At 44.9% G+C, this 15,203-nt stretch overlaps 1 protein-coding gene across 1 annotated transcript in view; it reads right to left on the bottom strand.

Annotated features, from left to right (window-relative positions):
* The window catches only part of ngfrb (nerve growth factor receptor b), a 52,688-nt gene extending 37,747 nt beyond the window's left edge, over nucleotides 1–14,941 (bottom strand). Inside the window, exon 1 of the mRNA XM_042087250.1 lies at nucleotides 14,496–14,941. Coding sequence (XP_041943184.1) covers nucleotides 14,496–14,531 — 36 coding nt within the window. The 5' untranslated portion in view covers nucleotides 14,532–14,941. The remainder of the gene's footprint in view (nucleotides 1–14,495) is intronic.
* Between the last annotated feature and the right edge of the window lie 262 nt (nucleotides 14,942–15,203).

The following is a 15,203-nucleotide window of genomic DNA, read 5'->3' as shown; positions in this document are numbered from 1 at the left end:
AAACACACACACACACACACACACATGCATATATTTTGCCATAGACACGCAGACACAGACACACACACACACATGAATGCACTTTGCCACACACACACACAGACACACACACATTCAAATGCACACATATGCCTGGGTTTGCAGATACACATGCACACATACACACACACACAAACATGCATGTAAACTTCCCTAGGACGTGACATCACAGCCGCCACTGGTGATGCTAATGCTTACACCTAGCAGGAAGTGACAGTTGGCTATCTGCACTATCTAGCACAGCTTTCTATCTCCAGATATCAGGTGTGGCAATGGGATCAAAAATGTCATGCAGCTTTGCATCACTCTACAAGGTGCCCTATTGTTTCAGATTGTTTTGTAATCTTGCATCTTGGGGGGCAGCCGTTGCCTACTGGTTAGCACTTCGGACTTGTAACCGGAGGGTTGCCGGTTTGAACCCCGACCAGTAGGCACGGCTGAAGTGCCCTTGAGCAAGGCACCTAACCCCTCACTGCTCCCCGAGCACCGCTGTTGTTGCAGGCAGCTCACACATTAGTGCGATTGAACGAAATCGCTTAACGAAATGAAGCACCCCACGGCACTGCTTGAACGTAGGACTGAATTTCTTTGCGATTTAGCAATACTGACTCAAATGACTCAAATGACTCAAGTGACTCGTTAAACCCGGATCAGTTTAGTGAGTGACTCAGAATAACCCGGATCCTTAAAAGGAATCGAGTTTGACAGGCCTAACTGTGACTATATGATTTCTCTCCCCTCTAGAGGGCGCCAGATCCTCCACACTGGTTTAAAGCAGTATTGTGTAGCTGCTTGCACTTAACTAGCTGCTATCCCTAGATCTTTCATACTGGTTTGAAGTAGTTAACTGGCTACTAGCCCTAGATCTTCCACACTGGTTTAAAACAGTGTTTTGTAGCTGCTGACATTTAACTAGCTGCCATCCCTAGATTCCCCACACTGGTTTGAAGTAGTTAACTAGCTACTTTCTCTAGATCTTCCACACTGGTTTGAAGCACCAGGACCTAGTTACTTATACATATATGTATTGTGTGTGTTTTTATATGCCTTTTTTTAATGTTGTAATAAAACTGAGTTTTATATATATCCAGTGTGTCTGTTGTTGTACCTCAAGTGTCAGTAGCATAATTCCTGCTCCTGTTACACAATCAACACCTAAGATATTGGTGGGCGTCTCAAAAATGAACTTCCTAGACATTTTAGTGAAAACTGAAAATCTGTATCGTTAGATCATTGGTTCTCAAAGTGGGGTCCAGGGACCCCCAGGGGTCCGCAGCACATTGTCAGGGGGTCCCTGACAAAGTTTGCTACAAAATATGAAATTGTCTTATAGGGCGAGGTGGTAAGTGAGGTGAGAGTGGTGAGGGACGATGCTACAGTATCAGTATTTTTCTGCTGATGCGTTACATCAATACGTCAAAACACTTTACTATTAATTAACCACCAACAAAATGAAAGTTATGTAAAGCAAACACTGTGTTCAACACAATAGGCCTACATTTGACAAAGAAACAACAATCCTTTTAAAAAATCCAACATGGTGTCAAAGTCTGCTAACATAACTATTGTGGTATTAGCACTCTATGTTTTTAAAATACATATAACAAACATCTAACAGAAAAAAAGGCTATACAGCTACATGATTAACTTAAGTTTTATGTGTTGCGATTATGAGGGGTCCTTGGAGAATATTCCACTCAATGAGGGGTCCCCGGCCCACAAGTTTGAGGGCCCCTGCGTTAGATTAGCAACAAAACCTCTCTACTACATGAGCAATCATATCACCCAACATCTCTCAAGAAAAACCCACCTATCTCTCAATTCAATAGGATCAGAAGGATTTGCAGTTCGAGCTTAGACTGAGGCCCAATCTAACATACTACAAGATCGAACTTAGACTATAGAGGCCCAATCTAACATACTACAAGATCTTAGACTATGAGGCCCAATCTAACATACTACAAGATCGATTCCGAAAAAGAGGATACAAGGAACAGTGGATCATAGAAGCGTGCAATCGGTTTGAAGGAATGTCCCAAACCTTGGGGGCTTTTCTCAAAGTCAAGGATTCGTGCTTGGTAGAACGAGCCCTGCCGAGTCGAATCCTTCAAAGACGATGCAAGGTTCCTTCTTAGCATACGGAAAACACACAATGGAACAGACTAGCGAGTGTGCAGGAAGCTGCAGGTGAATTATTAAAAATCATGTGCGCACAGGATTGTGGGTGTTCCAAGTATGCAGAGGATACACGCATGCATCCTCAAAAATCTCAGAACGAAGGACTCAGTACTTCATAGAATTTTAAAGCACCCTTGACATTGGAACAGTGCTTTGCGAGATTCGATGACGTAACTTCCTTGAAAGAGTGGCTTTGAAGGACCCATCCTTGACTTTGAGAAACGGTCTAGTGTCTACATACAGTAGCAGAAGAACTCAAAACCCAGAGCCCAGAATGGCACGCTGTATCCAGTAACAACATAACACATTACATTTATATAGCGCTTTTCTCGATACTCAAAGCGCACCACATGGATAAGGGGACCTCACTAGTAACCACCACCAATGTGTAGCACCCACCTGGTTGATGCACGGCAGCCATTACAGTGGAGGATGATTGGGGGCCAGATTGAATGAGCCAGGTTGGGAATTTAGCCAGGACACTGGGGAACCCCCTACTCTTTGCGATAAGTGGCATAGGATCTTTAATGACCACAGTGAGTCAGGACCTCGGTTTAACGTCTCATCCGAAGGACGGCATCTCCTACAGTGCAGTGTCCCCGTCACAGCACTGGCTGGGGCATTGGGATCGATCTTTTTTGGCCAGAGGGAAGAGTGCCACCTACTGGCCACCCACCAACACCACTTCCAGCAGCAACCTAGTTTTCCAAGGAGGTCTCCTATCCAAGTACTAACCAGGCCCACACCTGCTTAGCTTCAGTAATTCAGCTAAGACAAGGTATCCATTGGTCTGGCTGCTGGAACAAACAGTACTTAACCATTGCAAAGGAAATTGAAAAGATTATAAAAAGACGTGGTATATTATTGACACAGACTTGACACTAAAAAGGTTTTCCAAAAACCTTGTGTTGTCTACAAGAGACAGCCGATCTTCAGGCCTATGCTGGCCAGGGCTGATTTACTAGCGCCCGCCCCCCCTACACATTTACTCAGTAATATAACATCGAGCATCTATAAATGTGGAAATGCAACTTTACCTATAAGACACACACATTTAATCACCCACATTCAGGAAAGAAAATACAAGTTTAGGTTCAACAGTTCAGTATTTCAAAGAGCTATTAGCTACCACATCATGCAAGCCATGTGCATATCACACAAGAGACTCAGTTCACAAAAGTGCAACTCTAAGTGCAACAAACTCTGTGGAGACCTGTGTCTCTCTGAAGAGCAGCCTTAACTTCAGCCGATAACACCACCATAATCAACAGCACGTTTATGTGCTGAGAGCTCAGGTGCTGAAGGTCGACTTAAGGAGAGCTGGATCCCAGGAGTTCCTACTACAGACAGGCACCGCCATGATAATCAAGTCCATACTCATGCTCTAATGAAATCACTCAGGCCGGAGGAGCCACAACAGAGCTCATTGCACCCCAAGGAGGACAGCACATCCAGAGACAAAACTATCCTAATCAACACCATATTCATAGTATATGTTTACATTTGAACATTAGGCACACCACAGGTTGAAGTTGAATAAGCACTACTTGGTGCGCGGATCTCTTTCCCTCTCGTGATACCCTCGTACTGAATCCTGCACCCATCCAACGTTGGCTTGGGATGTGCTTCTATACCACAGGTTGAACACATTAGCTGATCCTAATAAGAAGTGCCTGTCTAGAGTGTAACCTTTACTACAACAGACAGCACTATCATAATCATCACCATACTTCCTAACCACATTTTAATCTAAATCACAACAGAGTTGCACACATTAGGCTTCAAAATCACCACCATATTTATACTTTGAACTCCAGCTTGTTGAACGCTGCATACATTACTCAACCCAGGTGAGACATGCACATCTGAAGTTACCTCCAGGCTTTCCTACAGGGTACACAACGCGTTGTGTTGCATTCCCCTATGACACGCCCCGACCTTCATGTACGGCTCCCAGCCTTTCAGCTTGACCTTTGACCCCACCAGATGTGGCTCATGTAGGCGAGACATATCATTCACACGTAAAGTAGGAGGGACAGGAGTCTTAACCCTAACGCTGGGTTTGACCCCTTCACATTTGCCCGTATCAGGAGAACGCACGTCATATCAGACATCTACGGATTCTGGTGTTAGTGTGTATGTACGTATGTCTATATGGCTGGTGTTAGTGTGTGTGTGTGTGTGTGTGTGAGTGTGTGTGTGTGTGTGTGTGTGTGTGTGTCTAATATAGCTGGTGTGGGTGTGTATGGATGTCTATATAACTGGTGTTAAACTGCAGATGGCAAGATTTTTTTGATCATATTCACTGAAACCGACACTATGCAAAATTTTGGCTAAGTCCCCTCAATCTGTCAACTTGCCAACTACAGCTTTAGTGTGTATGGATGTCTGATATAGCTGGTGTTAGTGTGTATGGATGTCTATATGGCTGGTGTTAGTGTGTGTGTGTGTGTGTGTGTGTGTGTGTGTGAGGCATGTAAGGTGGGAGGGGGAGGAGTCTTTACCCCACCTCTGGGTTTGCCCAATCAACCCCCCCCCCTCCCACCCAATCATGAGACAGACATTCACACAAGCATTCATTTATTCATTTAACCTTTATTTTATGCTCGGAAATACAGTTGAGGGCAGTCCTCTTTTCCAATGTAGCCAAGATACATAGTAATCAAAATATAAGGCCAGTGTAGGCCACTAACAAATCATTGTAGGTGAATTCATAAAATATCAATAAAACACACAATAAAAGAATTGGTAAATAGATAATTAAAATACAAATACAAATAAAATATAACAATTTGTCCAATAAATGGCAATGAGGTAAAAGCGTAATTAAGAGGTCAAGTAAAACAATTACAGACTAGGCTGGGGAGATTTGAGATTAAAGCTTTAAACTGGCCATAAGAGATGAGCGAGCTCAGACCAAGGGACTGTTGGGCTGAGTTCCAGGTTCTAGGGGCATCAAAGCTAAAGGCTGTCTTACCAAGTTCAGAGTGAACATTGGGAACTCTGAGCTGGAGATGGTTAGAAGAGCGGGTATGGTGGACATGTGACTGCCAGAGTAGTAGTGAAGACATGTAGGGTGGGAGTTTACTCATGATGGCTTTGTATATGTACAGCAGCCAGTGTCTGGAACGTCTTTCTGATAAAGAAGGCCAACCAATTGTATTATACAGGGTACAGTGATGAGTGTTATAGATAGAGCCAGTTACAAATCTGATAGCCAAATGATAGACAGTATCAAGTGCTTTGAGAGAAGTAAGGGTAGCTTTCTTATAAATAATATCTTCATAGTCCAGCAATGGCAAAAAGACAGCTTCAACAATCCTTTTCCTGCATGGCATGGGGAGACTTGTTTTGTGTCTGTAAAGGAGACCAATCTTTTGCCTTAGCTGTTTCGCTAGGTAATCCGTATGAAATGAGTAGTTCAGTTTGTCGTCAAGCCAGATGCCCAGGTACTTGTAAACAGAAACTTGCTCAATTTTGTTGTCGTTTAGGTTGGTGAGATGCAGTTTACTAAAATCAATGTCCCTTGCCCTTGTAAACAGCATAAATTTAGTTTTATTTGCATTTAAAACTAATTTAAGATTAATTAGTGCTTTTTGCAATGCATTGAAAGATTGCTGCAGATTGTCCATTGCTTGTGAGACAGATTTACTTACACAATACAAGACAGTGTCATCAGCATAAAAATGGACCTGACAGTTATCAAGAGAGGACGCTATGCCATTTATGTATAGTGTGAACAGGATTGGTCCTAACACTGATCCTTGCGGGACACTGCCCTAGTTTTACACATTGAGACCACCCATTAAGATAACTTTGGAACCACTTAAGAGTATTATAATCAAAGCCAATCTCTTTTAGTTTCTGTAATAATAGGGTATGATCAACTGTATCAAATGCTTTGGATAGGTCTACAAACAGTGCAGCACAGTGGTGCTTGTTATCTAGTGCAGATGCTATGTCATTGGTAACCAGGGTCACTGCAGAAATTGTGCTATGTTTTGCTCTGAAACCAGACTGGTGAGGGTTTAATTAAGAAAAGTATGAGAGAAATGATTTTAATTGGTTGTTAGCTAAGGACTCCAGGGTTTAGATTGTCTATCCATAACATTGTTAGTCCCAGCATGGACAATTATTATCTTGAGCGAGGGGTGAAGATTGATAAGCTGGGGAATAACTTTAGTAAAGTCATTAACCTTGCCACCACTGAGATAGTAAGTTACAGCCGCAGGAATTTTTACTTTGCTAATAATGGAGTCACCTAGAACCAGAATCTCTAGCTAGGAGGTTCTTGCCCGCAAATAATGTCAAGTCGGATGGTGTAACAGCACGGCCCGTCCTAGGTGGAGCAGTGGCGTCCAAAGCATTCAAAGTCTCTGTGAGTGTGACGTCAGCACACGCCTTGTTGACCATGCTCGACTTTGGCAGGCCAGGGGGTGGTGTTCGGTTCTGGCCACCTCCGTCCCACTAGAGCGAAGGGGAGAAGTAGAACCAATGAACATGACGTCATCATTGGCGACGAGCAGGTTCGGTGAGCTACTGAGTTGAACAGGTGGTTCCGTGAGGCTGGCTGCACTTCCAGGCGAATCGCACTCTACACTAGGCCGGCCGAAGGTACCAGAAGGAGAGAGGCAGCGCCGTCGTTTCCCACCGTGGCCAGGAGTTGTTGGGGAGGTTCGAGTTTTTTTCGCCTTATTGAGAGATGCCGAAGGTAATCGTACCTGTACCTCCGAGCAGGGAGATGTAGCACAGCTAAGCCCAGGCTCGGCTAGCTTCTCCAGGGGAGCATAGAAGTTCGAGAGTGGAATGACACCTTCGTCACCATCAGGTGCAAATAAAAGGAGGGACACCCTTCTGGTCTTCTTCTCTGGAAGTCAGCTTGTCCATTTGTGTGAGGAGTAGAGAATGTCGGTGGAGCGCATCATTCAATAGTTTTTCTATGGATCGGAGTTCACGTCTCAAACCGGACACCTCAGAGGCCCGAGAGGGAAAAGGCAGCAAGGTTCCAGAGGAAGGCAGGAGTTCGGTGGCCATGGTCCAGGTGAGTGAGTAGTAGCGAATTGAATTAGAACATCAATCGTAGACGAGGTCAAACACTCGTAGACGTGTTTAAAACTGTCCAGAAACACTCGTAGACGCGTTTATGAGTCCTGCACTAAGCTAGTCTGCAGCTGCAGAATTTGCACCTCCATTCACCAAATAAAGGCTGTAGTAGTGTTTCTACAAGTTGGCACAAAACGTAATTTCTGTCAGAAACCAGCCTATAATGCATGGGATAACGTGAGGTGAGTCAGACAGAAGATGGGCCTGTCTTAGTAGCCTATTCCTGAATCCTGTCCTTTTCAAACAAGGTTAAAATTGTGTGTGATTAGCCGCCATAATAAAACCCAAATCCAAAAACTAGGTCCAAACCTATGAGTCTAAGCCTTTGTTTAAAAAAATAGCCCAAGCCTCTTAAGTGACGTTGCCTCTTCTCCACTTCTCTTCTCTTTCACACACATACATACACACATACTAACACCAGCCATATAGACACGCGTACACACTAACACCAGAATCCATAAACACTAACTCCAGCCATATACACATCTATGGGTACTAACACCAGCCATATACACATCTGTGGGCACTAACGCCAGCCATATAGACATCTGTGGGCACTAACACCAGCCATATAGACATCTATGGGCACTAACACCAGCCATATAGACATCTGTGGGCACTAACACCAGCCATATAGACATCTGTGGGCACTAACACCAGCCTGGCCTTTGCATGGCCATCAAACTTCATTTTAAAATCATTGATCCATTCAGGTTGCCAGATTGTGTATGAAATACACCCTACACATATATAAATATCACTTAGTTTCAATTTCAACCGTTTGGTCATAGACTAAAACCTGGCAACCCAAAACCCAAATAAGGAAGCAGGTGCCGACTGCGCAGCCTGAGTCTCGTCGTAAGCAAGCGGGCTAGTTGAATGTCCTACTCCAGAACTAGCTGTTGTGAAATTGTTGGGAATTTAATTGATTAACACATCACATAAACTGTTATTGAGTGTTGTTGATACACTGAACTTGTGCCCTCGGAACCAAATCTGACAGCAAGCAGCTTTGGAGTTTTGGTAGTAGGCTGCAGGCAGGCAGCTGGTGGATACATAACTGGCATGTGTAAGGTAATGGTAAGGTAAAAGCAACGACCGAAATGCAGTGTTGAAACACGTGTATGAAACGTATTAAATATGCAATATCCCCCCCCCCCCCCCCGAAAAAAAATCTCCTGTTTTTGGAAAGCTAAATGTTGAAAGGTATGATCTATGGGTACTAACACCAGCCATATAGACATCTATGGGCACTAACACCAGCCATATAGACATCTGTGGGCACTAACACCGGCCCCATCTATGGGTACTAACACCAGCCATATAGACATCTATGGGCACTAACGCCACCATATAGACATCTGTGGGCACTAACACCAGCCATGCCACACATTTAAATTCTTTATTTGGATTAGAAGATAAGCATATATCATAGCAAAGTCCAAATTTGACAGAACGGTGTACAACAGCAGCCAATATCCCAGTCCATTATGCACATTAAGGGTAAAGGTGACACCTACGCCTCCATTTGTAGAGGCTACCAATTACTGAGCAATAGTTTGTCAATTTTTTGACCTTATTCTTAGGGAGTCCACAGATCTGCAGACCTCGTACACACATCTTGTGCAGATGGCCTAAGCTACCAAAAATGAGGGCAATGATTTCACAGGAGTAGCCAGAGTTATTAAAAATATTGTACCATGGTTGATATTTAAACATTTTTGAAGCATTGCAGATGTCCATGTAAGCATTACTATTATTGCTATATACAACCAATTTCTATTATTGTAACAGCTTTGGTGTGTTCATTAATTACAACTATGTCGGGTGTATTTCGTAAGTTATTTATGACAGTTTCCAATGTAGTGCACTGTTCGTGTGAGGCCGCGGGGACCAGTTTGTCTTGATCTTTTCCTTGTTGTTCCAGTATTGCAGTACAGTTGGCATTGTTGCGGAGCTCCTTCGCTGACAGTGCAACAATACGGTCGTGGCAGGCGATGTGCAGTCTTTTGTAGGTAGCGCAGCCATTAAGGATGTGCATGATTGTCACCCTTTGCCGGCTGTGATGTTGCAGACAGAACAGCAAATGTGCGTCATGTACATACACACTAACACCAGAATGCATAGACACTAACGCCATCGATATCAGACATCTATGGGCATCAGCACCAGCCATATAGACATCTATGGGCATTAGCACCAGCCATATAGACATCTATGGGTACTAACACCACCCATGCCACACAGACTTCTATAGCCACTAACACCAGCCATGCAAGACATCCATAGAGAAGCTGAACAGTCAATTCAGTGCCATACCAACACCAGATCCGAGTCAATTCAGTGCCATACCAACACCAGGTCCGAGTCAATTCAGTGCCATACCAACACCAGGTCTGAGTCAATTCAGTGCCATACCAACACCAGATCCAAGTCAATTCAGTGCCAGATTCAAGCCAGTTTGCCAGATCAGCCTGGGTCCCAGAGACTGCTGTGATAAGAGCCTAAGCAGGCTGATACCTGAGAGGAGCTTTGTCATGGCACTCAGCGCTGCACTACATCACGCTATATGAATGATTAATGGCACTTCCATAAGGACGCATTACTGTAATACCATCAGTTGAAATGTACGGCACTCGCAGGCGAAGCTGAGCGCGTGTGGGCTGGCACTGAGTGGTGAAATGCCTGAAGGATCTTCTGAAGAACATGCGCAGAAGACCACGAGACTCAGGTGAGCCTCAGACTCAGGTGTGCTAAAGACCACGCGACTCAGGTGAGCCTCAGACTCAGGTGTGCTAAAGACCACGCGACTCAGGTGAGCCTCAGACTCAGGTGTGCTAAAGACCACGCGACTCAGGTGTGCTAATAACCACGAGACTAAGGTGAGCCTCAGACTCAGGTGTGCTAACGACTCAGGTGTGCTAACAACCACGCGACTCAGGTGTGCTAATAACCACGAGACTAAGGTGAGCCTCAGACTCAGGTGTGCTAAAGACCACGAGACTCAGGTGTGCTAAAGACCACGCGACTCAGGTGAGCCTCAGACTCAGGTGTGCTAAAGACCACGAGACTCAGGTGAGCCTCAGACTCAGGTGTGCTAAAGACCACGAGACTCAGGTGAGCCTCAGACTCAGGTGTGCTAAAGACCACGAGACTCAGGTGTGCTAATAACCACGAGACTAAGGTGAGCCTCAGACTCAGGTGTGCTAACGACTCAGGTGTGCTGAAGACCACGAGACTCAGGTGTGCTAAAGACCACGAGACTCAGGTGAGCCTCAGACTCAGGTGTGCTGAAGACCACAAGACTCAGGTGAGCCTCAGACTCAGGTGTGCAGAAGCCACGCTACTGTGTGAGGCAGCGAGACGGAGAGTGACATCAGAGACTGGCACAGAGTCAGAGGCATGCGGCGTCAGCCAGGAACTCTCACACACTAGGAGTGAGAGAGGGGAGGGGTGAAGACAAACTACAATCACTCAGAGAAAGAAAGCAAATCAAGCAAAGCAAAGCAAATCTAATCATCAATCAAAAACTCATTTTCCAGAAACATTCATTATCGAGACAGCAGAAGGGAAAAGATGTAATTCAAAAAGAAGTGAATATGGATTGAAAGAAATGAGGAGAGAGAGGGATAGAGAGCGAGGGAGAAAGAGGGTAGAGAGAGAGGGAAAGATAGAGAGACAGGGGGATAAATAGAGGGAGAGAGAGAGAGGGATAGAAAGAGAGAGAGGAAGAGATAGAGAGGGAGAGGAATAGATATAGAGAAGGGGGGTAAATAGAAGAAAGAGGGATATAGAGAGAGGGATAGAGAGAGAGGGATAGAGAGAGAGATATGATGGTTCCCTGAGGCTGACGTGACTGCTGAGTGTTGTGAGTTTGTTGAGTGCACTGTGACACCTCAATCTGGACAGAAGGCCGAACCAACTCACTCTGCATTCCTCTCATAGCTCAGCTCCACACTACTGCTCCCTCTGTCTTTGCTCCTTTCTTTCTTTCTATCTATCTATCTTTCTGTCTTTCTATCTATCTATGTATCTTTTTTTCTTTCTTTCTATCTATCTATCTTTCTTTCTTTTTTAAACAAGCACACTCCACACACTTGTTCCCATAATCTACACACCCTTTACAACTCTTTCTGCTCTCTCTCTCTCTCTCTCTCTCTCTCTCTCTCTCTCTCCTCTCTCTAACACTCTTACTCTCTGCCACACACACACACAACACTGTCCCTAGGTGCTCTTAGCCCAGGTCTGTATGTTACTGCTGCCTGTGTGTGAATCCTGCAGACCCAGAGCACAGGGGAACAGAAGATGATCTATGAGTGTTTTCAAAGCTTGTCTGACAACGTAAGGGACCTGCTGGCTCATGTAGTCTGCAGTCAAAATGTGGACAATTTGCATACACACACACACACACACACTTGACAAACCTGAGTTTGACACATAAACAGTTTCACGTGGCATGACATATGAGCTTATGTGGAGTTGAAACTCATCCAAGTGTCAGTGCTACTTTTTAACTCTCTCCCTCCCTCTCTCTCTCTCTCTCTCTCTCTCTCTCTCTCCTTCATTCTCATCTGTTTTTGTTTCCAATGGCTTTCTGACAGGTATGTAATGTGCCAAGAAGGGATTCAAAGTGGAGACGTCTTTTGAAATGAAATGGAGACTAACTCCTTAGTCATTATGCGGCTCATGACCAATAGCTCTAATCAAATTGTTTATTTGAGAAGCTCTACATCAATGGCCGAGACTAACATGTATTCTTTCATATTACCGAACCTGAAATCGATGCACACACACACACACACACACACACACACACACACACACACACACACACACACATATACAAGCAATATAGCGAGCATATACATACACAAACACTTTCTCACACTTAATTAGACGTGGGAGAATTGAAGAGTCACAGATATTTCTCTGTGCTTGTGTGTGTGTATGTGTGTGTGTGTGCGTTTGTATGTGTGTGTGTGTGTGTGCGTGCGTGTGTGTATGCGTGTGCGTGTGCGTGTGTGTGGTGTGTGTGTGTGCGTGTGCGTGCGTGTGTGTGTGTGTGTGCGTGCGTGTGTGTGTGTGTGTGTGTGTGTGCATGTAAGTACATAATTCTGCGGCACTGTTTGAAGTGGTTACTCCACTCAGCAGTTGGTTTCCTAACCCAGTCCAGGCTCCAGGCTGCCACCTGTGTTGCGTAAATACTGACAGCTCATCAGCACTGACAGTGCCTATCACATGGTCTCCAGCACACTCACCTTTAGCAATTACAGCTACACTATGCAGCACTTATGTATTCAATTGACCAACACCTCCCACACTACTTTTAAAGACGCTGGACACTACTGTGGTACTAGTCATCTGACCACCTGGTTGTCTGGTTGTCAACCACCATAGTTAGCTTTGTTGGTTGCTATGCAATTTCCCATTGCCAACCAACTAAGTTGCTAACAGGTTATGGTTTTGAAACGCACCCCATGAGCATTCTAGTTTATTTGTCTGACATACACAGGCCAATTCTGTGTAACTTCTGTTTGGTTACAGGCCGAGATTTGGTAATAATCTCAGAGTGAGTGCCACTGAAAGGCTGCCCAGGCTGCTTAAAGTGACTTGTAGACATCTGTATCACTTCATTAACATTTGTAGGTTTGGGTAGCCTAGAATCTAGACGCGCCCCTAGCGAGTGCTAGTCTAGCAACTCTCTGTTGGCTTGTGAGCGCCAGAAATCGAAACTCAATCAGGCCAATGAAATCGTGTATAGAGTCGTTAGGTGGGCTTAACATAATGATTGATGGCAGAGTTGCAACGGTTTGGCTTGAATTCCCTGCTACTTGAAAACAAATAAGATGGATGTTGCTGTTGGCGAACAGTGTGACACGAGTTAAGCTTTTATTAAGTTGGCAAACGTTTGAACTAGCCAACTAGCTCCGCTGGTGGGAAACGCATGGGACTCATAGCGCTGCGTGCAGAGGGAATTTGAAAGACAACTGATTATCCCGCCCCTCGGACTGAGCACTGCGAACGGTGAGTGCCCACACCCTACATTTTAATGTGGGTCTGGTTCGTCAGGCTAAGGTTTGGGTGCATTGCAATTAAATAGTAAACATTTCCATCCTGTGACTCTTTTTCTATGATAGAAGCCAACAGCCAATATTTACGAGTTTTCTTTTTTTTTTTTCTTATAGGTTTACAGATCTTCCAACTCTTGGGGAGGAATGTGTCGGTAACATCTGATATCCGCAACTAAACATATTTAAAGGTGCCGTGTAGAGAGGAGAGAAGAAAAAGAATACAGTTGGATATGAGAGCAGCGGCGTCTTCATCCGCTACAAGACATGTATAGCCTACTTCACTGACGAGTGAGCAATCTTCACGGAAGAGGAGAGGGGAGAAAGACATGGGGATAGGGAGAGAGGGAGGGAGGTGGATTAATGCCGTATTAATATTGCATGGAGCGCTTACACAGCAATCGATTCGTTGAGCACGCACATTGCCCTATACAATGTTTGCTTCCAGTTCTCAGAAGTTGCCGGAACCATAAGCGATAAGTGACGTAGGGCGAATACAGCGTACCTTTCCCAAATGATGAGTAAGACCAGACACTTGGGACAAGCTACGGTAAGAAAACAGCGTGAGTTGGGTGGCGGAGAGTGCCCTGTCCTGACATTGTTATTGTCAAGCAGCTCGGGGCGAAATGGAGATGGGTGCAGCTGAGCGCAGGGAACGATGCGCCAGGGGCAGCGGATGCACACGATAGGCATCTCCTCCTGCGCAGGACATGATGAGGTTACGGCGACAAATTGCACCAAACCAAGCCCTCAAAAGCAATCCAAATGAAATCAAGAGAAACAGAAAACCCCTCATGCCGCATTATTGAATTAATAATGGACTATATCTAAGTAAGTAGACCTGTGGCCTTTGCCAGCGTGACAGTCAACTCAACGTGCTATTATTATGTATGTTGCGTGTGACGAAGGCTGGTAAGGTGGTTAACCACGAGGAAAGGGCAACTCGATGCTTGTATAGACAGTGTTGAGATGCAAGTCACACCTCCAAATCACTTCCCACACTTCAACTACACTCGTCTGTGAGTTTGTAGAAAGCCTTCTCAAACACGCGTAGTGGGGCAACCGGGGAAATATATACAATTAAATATGCATTCATGCAGTACTCACCGCTCCAAATAATACTGTGAAGATCAGAGCAATCATCTTGAGTCTTGCGCTCTGGTTAGATTTCTGTTTGCCACGAATTTTGGCTAGCTACAGTATACTTTTAAATGCGACAAAGTTTGCTTTAATATTTTACTATTTGTTAAAGAGTGAGTCGTGTAAAATAACCATCACCCCAGACGGTCGTCTCATGTAGACTACGTTAAACGATCAAATATCCTCATGCGTTCTGTACTCCTCTGTCGCTTTAGAGTTCCAACAACTGTTGAAAGGGAACAATGATCCAATTTCTCGCCGTGTTTCTCTCTTCAAACCACCCTGCGTAAAAAAACCTGCTTTGCGCTGTTTGTAGTCCACTTGAGCGTGAGTTGTGCCGCGTAATGCTGTGCTACACCCGGTAGTCCGGAGCGCTTTTAGCGAGAAGGCGTTGTGCGTTGTGTCTTCTCTCTTGCAACAGGACGCGTCTCACATGACAGATCCTGCGAGCGAGCGAGCGACCGGCCACCCCACACACACACACACACACACACGCCCCTGACCCAACCAGCAAGCTGCGCGCATTACTAACCAACTTGACACTAGCACCCCAACATTATTAGATTTTTTCCGCACGTCAAGGCGCACCAAACTCAATTTATTCATATCCACTTTTTGTATTGTATTGCTTTTACCAATTCAAGTTATGTTTATGCCCACCGTGGGGTAGGAAAT

Source organism: Alosa sapidissima, chromosome 3 (assembly GCF_018492685.1).
Source record: "Alosa sapidissima isolate fAloSap1 chromosome 3, fAloSap1.pri, whole genome shotgun sequence".
NCBI lineage: Eukaryota > Metazoa > Chordata > Actinopteri > Clupeiformes > Clupeidae > Alosa > Alosa sapidissima.
The sequence above is the reverse complement of the archived record's forward strand: the minus strand, read 5'-3'. Positions and strand labels throughout refer to the sequence as shown.